Raw genomic sequence first — 9,511 nt, 5'->3', positions numbered from 1 at the left:
TGGCTGCGCCGGCGAAGGTTAAGGACCACAGAAGATCACTTTGAGATCTCGGCAACATTACGAAGGCCCAAACCCTCAATATACCATCTTATGACATTCAACTGTGTCTGTAAAGAAGTGCTGCTATTATTTTTGCAATTGGAAAATAGTTGTGTTCTTAAATATATATAAAAAGTGCATTATCAAAATCTATCTATCTATCATTATTGTCATTGTTAACTATATATTGTTAAATAAAATCTATTAAAAAATCTATCTATCTATCTGTCTATCTATCTATCTATCTATCTATCTATATATATCTATCTATCTATCTATTCGACAGATCGATTGATTGCCTGCTAATTAACTTCTGACTACCTGACTTCTAAGAAAGTAACTTACACATTTACTAACTAACTAACGAACTAAGTAAATGAATACCATCCAAAATATTTTGGCATATTTGTTCTATTCAAGAACTGTGGGGCTAGCAAAACAGAACTTCTAGCTAATGACTGTGTAACACGCAACAATAAATTACCCGCTCTTACAGCCTCCCATCCAGTTGATACTGGTGAATTTCCGTAAAGGTAAAGCGGACGGGGCGTGAAACTTACCGCTCACTTCCATCTAGTGCCGAGGTCTAGAATGGTAGGATTATAACTCCATTTCCAAATACGTCTTCATGCCGTGGTGTTTAATTAATTGAACACAGGGACACCTTTACCATTATTGCTAGTAACGTGAACGCATCGGTAACATATCCATCATAATCATAGGCCAGTGGGACGAGCATTGAGAGACTACCATCCGTGAACCAAAACCAGATATCTGATCAAAGTCAGTGCGTGATATAACTTCACTGTGAAATATATTAAAGCCGATAAAGATCATGTTTTGCCCACCTCTCCCCTTCGGAGCAAGATGTGCTTATTTTTTCTAATTTTGCAACCTGAGCGAAGGTATAAATTTCTGAGCGAATGCATACCAGGGTCATTGGCTGTTGGGCGGTCTTCTCATCCTCCTGAAGAGGGCAAGTTTTCTCTGTAGCTGAATTAAACAATGAAAGTTGGGGCTCCTCTGACATTGCTTCTGTTGGTGGTGGCGGGACAGTCTTCTGTCGTCAAAAGTGGAGATGCCAGATTGCGTAAGTACTGACTCTACTGAAAAGTTGTTTCAACATGTCCAGGCATTTCTTTATCGCAAAAAAAAAGTGGAAATGTGCATTCCAACTTCGAATATCCATATTTCCATACATGTAATACGATTTAAAACCGGTCACGGTAGCCGAGCGGTCTAAGGCATACACTGTCTTCGCTCGCTCGAAGCCGGTATCGTGGGTTCGAATACCACTCAGGGTATGGATGTTTAGTGTTTATGTATATGTGTGTGTGTGTGTGCGTTTTTCTGTGTTTGTATATAGGTGAGGCCTTGCGACATGCTGATCACCCACCCAAAGAGTCCCACCGAATATCTGAGATCTAGTAAACCGAAGCGAAACGGAAAGTTCCATGGAGGTAGGCCAAGGCCCAAATTGGGGCTCTAGCGCCAAAGAAAAGAAGAATGTGATTTAAATCAATAGCGAGAATAAGCCAGAAGGAAAAAGACCACAGGGAAGATCAAGGCGTAGGTGGGTGGACAATATTAGAATGCATCTTAGAGTGATAGGATGGGATGGTATGGATTGGATAGATCTGGCTCAGGATAGGGACCAGTGGAGGGCTCTTGTGAACACGGTGGTGAACCTTCGGGTTCCATAAAATGGTGGGAAATTCTTGAGCAGCTGTAGAATTGGCGGCTCCTCGGGAAATGCTGAGCTCCGTGAGTAAGTAAGTAAGTAAACGAGAATAAATTTGTTGAAGATCTCTATATAAAAAATCAAAGTTAAGTATATATGGTAAGAAATTAATAACTTAGTGAACAAATACAATTGCAATCTACTAAGAAATTTATAACATGCGGAAAAATTTGTTCAGTCGAGTATTAGAAATTCATGTGTTACCATCGATGGTAGGTAAACTGAAATCCATACACTCTCTTAAGGCGCGTCCACATTACTCGTGCTCGTGCTCGCCAGGCTTGTGCTTGTCGGGAGACTCGTCTCGCTTTTACTTGTGCCCGTAAATCTTCGTCCACATTAATTCAGTTGCTCGCCAGGCTTCGGCGCGTGAGGATCCGTATATTTGCTCGTAGTGTGTGTAGGCTGTAGTCGTATTTTAAATTATTGGCTATAGTTTTTAAATTAAACATTTAAAATTTGCTTGTCTGTGACTTGTCATATCGCCCACATTACTCTCGAGCATAGCGAGTCGCACGAGCACGAGTAATGTGGACGCGCCTTTAAACTCGTCTTGTTGAGGTCGTAACTGCTATCGAAAAACTTAAAGGGTATAAATCGCCTTGTGCTGATCAAATTCCAGCATAATGTAAACAAGCAGGAAATGAAGCATAATGATTTCAAACTGGGAAAGGGTTTCGTTCCATTCTGAACAAGAACGAGTTGCAACAGCAGTGGAAAATGTCTGATTTCTCTCTCTCTTTCGACGAATGTCTACAAACTGACTTCAGTCTCTCTCGCTAAATTCATACTTATCAACTTCATTCAATTCATCTTCGGCAGATTTCTCTCAAAGATATTTCCGTAAGCAGGCAACATTTTATACAAACAATGATATATCCCGAAATAACAGATCAGCAAGTGATCAGATGTCTTGCAGTCATCGTGTAATAGAGAAAACTGGGGACATGGGGGCCGGTAATCAGCTATTAAGTTCTTAAAGGGAGTGATTCTGTCAAGGGGAATTATTGTACAACAATCTCATTGCGATAATATATTTACAGATCTAGTCAATTTAATTAAAACATATCTGGGCTAAATATATAGAATATTTCGTAAAGGTATTTCTTAGCCTGAAACATGGAAATACTCTATTGTCGTTGCTTTTCAACTTCACTTTATAACATGTCACTAAAAACAATAAATCTATCTCTGTAACAGGCCATGAAGGCCCATAAGATTGTGAGACGTCGAGGCTTCCACATTTTCTCGGCTCATAGATGGCGGTAAGGTTGTTAGCTTTACGCGGTGGCCGCCCTTTACCCCGTAGGAAGATTCCTGGTACTCATTTCTGTTAGAGGCTGAGTTGACCCCAGAGCCATAGTGCGGCTGGAAGGATTAGGTAAATTGAAAAGAATCTACTTCATCGGGACTTGAACCCGCGACCTTCCGACTTGTAATATAGTGCCTCAACCAACTACGCTACGGTGTATCCCCATAACATGGTAGTAGGAAAGCAAAAGAAAGTCAGGACGGATTTAAAATACACAAAGACAACTTATAGAACAGAAAGTAAAGAAATGTGTTTACAAATTAAAGCAGAGTAAAATAAATACATGTTCGAGTATTATTAAAAAGAATACGGGACAAAAATATGGAGACAACTAATATGTCATTCAGGTAAGTGAAAAAAGTTTAATTATTTGGAAGAGAAGGTAACGTACCAAAATTACATTAACATAGGAGGTAAAGAACAGATCATTTTCGAGGAATACTTGCATCAGTGCAGTTCAAAATCTTTTGCTTTCTCATGAGGCATCTGAAAAGTAAACATTAGGATATACAAAACAATGAATTCATCTTTTGTTTTACGTTGGAGTGAAAGAAGAAAACAGAGTAAGGATTAATTCTAAATGTTGGCCGCACCATAGCTCAAGCGTTTAGTCACTGGCTTCCCACCGCGGCGGACCGGGTTCGATCCCCGGTCTTGTTAAGTGGGATTTTTGGTGGACAAAGTGGCGCTGGACCGGGTTTTCACCTAGTACTTTGGTTTCCCCTGCCAATCTTCATTTCACCAAATTCTCCATCATCATAATCACTCGGGCAGGCTACAATAGGCCAATCAGTGGCCGCCGCACCGAGTGGACCCAGTTGGACTCCACACCACACTAAGCGAATAAAAAAAATAATTCTAAAGGTTTCTGACGGTGGTATGTAACAACAAACATGATTTATTTTAGACACTTTTTTTTTGTTTAAACACAACTGTTAGAAACATCGGATTTGTTTCAGCCGTCAGGCATAAGATGGGAAGTCCCCAACTCAATGGGGCCCGTTAGGAAGAGCTAGTCCTAGCGAGTATAATTTCTAGCGTAAGGGCTTTTGAGAATATGAAGCTATAGAGAATACTTGACTTACGAGAGAAGAATAAGAGGATTCTGCCAAAAAATTCATAATGGGGATATCAACAATTGGTGTTTTCACAGTAGTTTATCAGGACCTTCAATTGAATGAGGATGTCCTGAACGGGTAATGTAGCACGCATGTGGTAAATGTGAAATCGATACATCATTTTTATAAGAGAGCTTGGAGATAAGTGAACATTTAAGAGGTTTTGGTATAAATTAAATGAAAATATGAAAATGAATCCTAGAGAAATAGAGTGTGTTGGAGTGGATTGGATTCAACGGGCTCAGGGTAGTGTCCAAAGGCAGGCTGTTCTTGAATTTATAATGAAACTTCAGGTTGCATAAAGAATGGATAATTTCTTGACCAGTTGATTGAATTTCAGCTTCTCAAGAATCACATCCCACGTACTTATTTATTCAATTGTTACTTTGCATCCTTCAATTGTCTTGGTGCTGGTTTATTACACATCTTCTGTTCATGAAGCCAATTGATATTGGAATTCTGTAACCTTACTGTGTGGGGTCACGAGTTCTACTGGTGATAAAGATATTAAACAGTAGAGACATTGCACTGCATACAGGCACAAATTCACTGCCTTGTACTTCGTGAAGTATCCACAATGATATACGTAGTTTCAAAGGGAAGACAGCATTAAAGCACACACAACAAAAGTAAACGACATAAAAAGGACTGAAATAGCTGCCAAAATGATACGATGCAAATACCGTATTTACGCATGTATAGGCCGCGTGCGTGTATAGGCCGCAGCACAATTTTCAGACTGAAATTATAGAAAAAATAATATTCTTGGAATATTATTTCAGGAGTAGAACACCCTGTATTACTAATTATGAATTTTTTTTTTAAATGAAGTGTGATTTCGAATATTTCGAATATAAGCCGCACCCCTGTTTTCCTCTTGAATTTTTGGCAAAAAATGTGCGGCCTATACATGCGTAAATACGGTATCCTACGAAACAAATTAACCACAAAAACGATGTGCCTAAGGTCACAGAAAACAAAATGTACAGCGCGGTGATCTCCCTAATAATAAATGTTGCCTGACGATGACCCATGTGTGGTCGAAACATATAACAGCAAGAAATGAATGTATATAGTTAATGACATTTAAAATATTTAACAAACTCTATTAGTGTATTGCATATATTTTAGTGTCCTTTATAAAAGTTTGACTTCGTTGCATTGCTGACGAAATACGTGTACTTACTATATATATACATAAAGTTTGAGCAACTGTCACCGCGATCAACAGTCACAGTTTCATAAGTTTCAGTATAGATCTATTTGGACAGGCGCTCTGTGCTATGGAAGTATCCAAGAATGTGTTAATTAAATATGTCCGCTTAAAATTATAGATCTTTTTCACTCTTGTCATCCTGTAAAGCAATTGTGCAACACAGAAGCTCTCAAGGGATCAGATAGTTAGTTAGTTAGTTATTGGAGAGGGTGGGTTTCCCCATACACAGACACGTATTGGTCCATTGTGCTTCCCTCTATGATTTCTACCAGTCTCTATATCCTACCGGTACTGGTGCTTACCATCAGTCCCGCCCAACCAGCGAGACCGGCTCTACTAGCTGAGAGGTATCTATAATGCTTCCCCCATCTACCAGAGGTATTAGAGACTGCTGTTGGGCGGGAAACGTCCGTTAATTTGGCTCAGTGACCTCCTTTGGAGATATGAGGTTCTTCTACGTGCCGTAAAGGTACGACACGGGACCCACGGCTTAAAGTCCCTCCCGGAGTACTTGTTCCCTGAATTTTTCCACCCTTAAAAATTCGACGACCTCCGCCGGGTATTTGAACCCGCGTACTACGAGTCATGAGGTGGGAACGTTACCTCTAGACTACGGAGGCCGCTAAGGGATCAGTTACTCTGTATAACGTGTTGTGACGCATACCCGTTGCTAGGCAACGACCGCTAAACACCTCGCTTAAGCGTGTGACAACAACAAATAGTGCACTGTTAAGCAACGGTACGGCAAACAGTCTTCGTCAATAATACAGGCTGTGTTTTCTATGTAATCCGTGCCAAGTTTACATAACGAGATTTTGTAGCTCGGAGTAGATGGGAGAGAATTAGCAACGGGGAACTGGGTAGAATTCTGGAGTGTTGGCATTCAAAGAAGACTTCATATTTATTTGAAATGATTCTTCGTGTGATAAATCCATTGCAAGGAAACGGAGAGCTTGTCCTAGTGATTTGTGAAGTGGGTAGATTAGCGACATCGCTATACTTGATTGTGATTAAGAGAGATTTTTAACAAAGTTCTGAATAGTTCCAATCGTCCAAACCAGTCACGGAACCCCGAACACCTCACAGTGTTATAGAAGATTTCAGTTAACTGCATACATCGCGTACAGATTTCTATGTCTAATTATGTTTTTGGCAGGCCAAAAAGGAAGGACACATCACAAGACACAGCATACAAAAAAAATATAGGAAAGACGACTGCCATAGTGGAAGAATCATACAATACACGAGTTTGAATTAAGACGTATAAGATGAATAATCTTAACAAGTTTTAGTGTATACAAATTTTATTATAGTTGATGAAGAATGTACATTTTAATAATTTTATGAAAGACACATGATGGCAAGCAATGTAATAGCTTAGCGTAAATAAAGCACCTGAGGATGGCACAATGTTGCCGAAACATGTAGTGAAGTGACATGTGAAATTGATTGCACTACAACACGGCCATTACATACGTATCATGGATGAGAATCAGTGCAACAGGACGCTAAAATACAACGGAATAAATATTGCTCTCACATAATTTATGTGTTTATTCCATAGCGGAGTCCTTTTTGCGCTGCAAGAGGAGTGATCCAGATTTGAATTCGTGCCTGCACACTGCTGTTCAGAAAGCCATACAGGAGTTGAAGAATGGTTGGTATTCCTAACGTTTTTATATTCAAGTATATAATAAACTTTTTAAAAGAGACCTGTTGAATAATTCTGACATTTTAAAAAAGTTTACTTCGTTATATTTACATGTAAAATAAAGATATATTGTGTACAGGACTAAGTTATTTTAGAAACCAAAATACATTATGGCTAAAAATAGCGTTTTAATATATCTAAGGAATTTCGCCATTTGCGCAATGAGGCCTTGGATTCGAATCCCTCTAAGAGCTCGGGTGCATTTCTAAGTTTTTTTTTATCTTTTCTTTCTGCAAAGAAAGGAAGAAGGCTCCTGAGACAATCATGTGCCTAGGTTTTTTCCGTCTACATAATTGATAGATTTTGATGCAACTTAGTATGAAATATGTGGCAATTGAGGCTATTTCAACCTCTTACCTTTTAATTTCCAGGAATATGTAATAGGAAAATGGCGAATGTAGGAACTTTGAGGCGAGAATAGTACAGTAGTACGAGTAATGTAATTACAATAGTATTAAAATAGTCATGTAAGAACACCATTAATAAGGGATCCCGAATTTGCATGTGTATTAGGTCAACGATAAATATGGAACTTTCATTAAGTTAATGCTTTTTTCCTTTTGTGGAACAACAACATGGCCGCCGTGCTAAAACATTCGCTTAGCTGTCATGTTCTTAGCGATAACTAATGAAATGTTGGGAATAAGGAAGTCGATATTAAGATATATTATATATATTTGTACAAATTATTTATGAAATGATGTTTCTGAAATAAAATAATTTAATATTTATAAATATGTCCACAGTGCGAAACTCTGAAGTTACCTCTGAATATGTATATTGACAAAACGGTATGTAAATAAAAATTATTATTAAAAGAAATAATAATAATTCTTTATTCATTTATGTGCTTACCAAACAGCCCAGAGGCTAATTATTGTGGAAGCACGAAAAAAAGAGACAACAAGTGCAAAAGCAAAGACAAAGTAAGGACATAAGGCACAATAGATCACTGTGGTCGCAGTGCAAGGGCAAAGAAGCCCACCCCTTACACAAGCAAGGACATTTACATAATTAATCAGTTACCAAAATTCAATAAATGAAATCACCGCAAGAAATATGTGATAAGAAAAAATATACACAAAAGGTAAGCATTTTTGAGAACTTAATAAAGTATTCTGAGATCCCTGAATTGCGAAATTAAATTTTTAGAACTTAAATTATATCGTAACACATTATAACCGCTCTTTTTCATTAATTACATGTAAAAATCCTTGAGTAACCTTACAAGTGCATTAACTGATCGAATACTCCCTAATGATAACATCCTGATGTCGAAACAATCGGGTTATCAATTCAATTAAAATAAGAAAATAAATGACATATCATGTTGTAATTTGACGGTGCCTTGAAAAGTCGTTAAATTTACCATGGATCACAGCGGCACATAATAAACTAAATATGTAATTGAAGAGTACTGAATTCTGGAACATATCTCCGTGTAGTCCGATGAAATTCAACCAATATTTCGGAGGAGCATACAGCCTCCATTTTCAGGTTCGAAGGATAAGCCAAGGAAGATACCAGAGTAAATTCAAGTGGCAAACAACAATGAATTTGGACGCGATATATCCCTCCGAAACGTCGGTTGACCTTCATCGGACTAAACAGCGTTATATCGAAGACGATAGTAATCTTCTTATCTACCACTCTGAGAACTTCAAAACGTAAAATTACATTATTTATATGCAGGGTGTCTCGAAAATTTTGCGTCAAATTCAAACCGTGCGTTGAGGCAGCAGTTGGCCATAAGGTCTCTCAGCTGCGCGAGCATTTCTCTTATTTCACCATAGGTCACATAGCTATCAGTCATTTTACTGTACCATTCCTGTTCACTAGTGAAGTTCTGTATATGCTTCCTTCGGTATGCAAAATTAAACCTTAATAAACCTCACGTACAAAGTTAATAAAAAGTCCGTCGAGTGTAACAATTTGTAGGTCACTTCTTTATCACTTCTGCCTTACATGTTTCGGTTTGACACAACCATCATCAGAGGCACTTACTACAATTATGAAAACACTGTCGTTGTTTATGATGTACACAGTTATGTTTGTTGTGTGGACGCTGCTACAATATGTTGACGTGTAAAAGCACAACACTTGCTAGGATAGTTGAGAGCACTATCAATTCTCACCTTCCATCCGAAACTGCCCTCAAGTTAAAACGCCAATGTTAAAATATTTAAATATATAATTTTTTTTTTAATTTTAAAACATTTGATGTAAAATGTTAAGCTCCTCCTTGTTAATTCATCCCGAAGATGGGAGATGTCAGCTTGAGGTTGTATGGCTTATGGTTAGATGTTTCCTATGTGCTGTGTGTTGTGTACTGCAGTGATAGTGTAACGGACCAAAAATGAAACAATTCAAAATA

General features: G+C 38.2%; 1 protein-coding gene across 1 annotated transcript in view; it reads left to right on the top strand.

Moving 5' to 3' along the window:
• The first annotated feature begins 960 nt into the window (after nt 1–960).
• The window catches only part of LOC111873099 (protein takeout), a 25,732-nt gene continuing 17,181 nt past the window's right edge, over nt 961–9,511 (top strand). Inside the window, exons 1-2 of the mRNA XM_023867513.2 lie at nt 961–1,129; nt 6,991–7,083. Coding sequence (XP_023723281.1) covers nt 1,045–1,129; nt 6,991–7,083 — 178 coding nt within the window. The 5' untranslated portion in view covers nt 961–1,044. The remainder of the gene's footprint in view (nt 1,130–6,990; nt 7,084–9,511) is intronic.

The sequence above is a fragment of the Cryptotermes secundus genome, unplaced genomic scaffold, assembly GCF_002891405.2.
Source record: "Cryptotermes secundus unplaced genomic scaffold, Csec_1.0 scaffold120, whole genome shotgun sequence".
NCBI lineage: Eukaryota > Metazoa > Arthropoda > Insecta > Blattodea > Kalotermitidae > Cryptotermes > Cryptotermes secundus.
The sequence above is the reverse complement of the archived record's forward strand: the minus strand, read 5'-3'. Positions and strand labels throughout refer to the sequence as shown.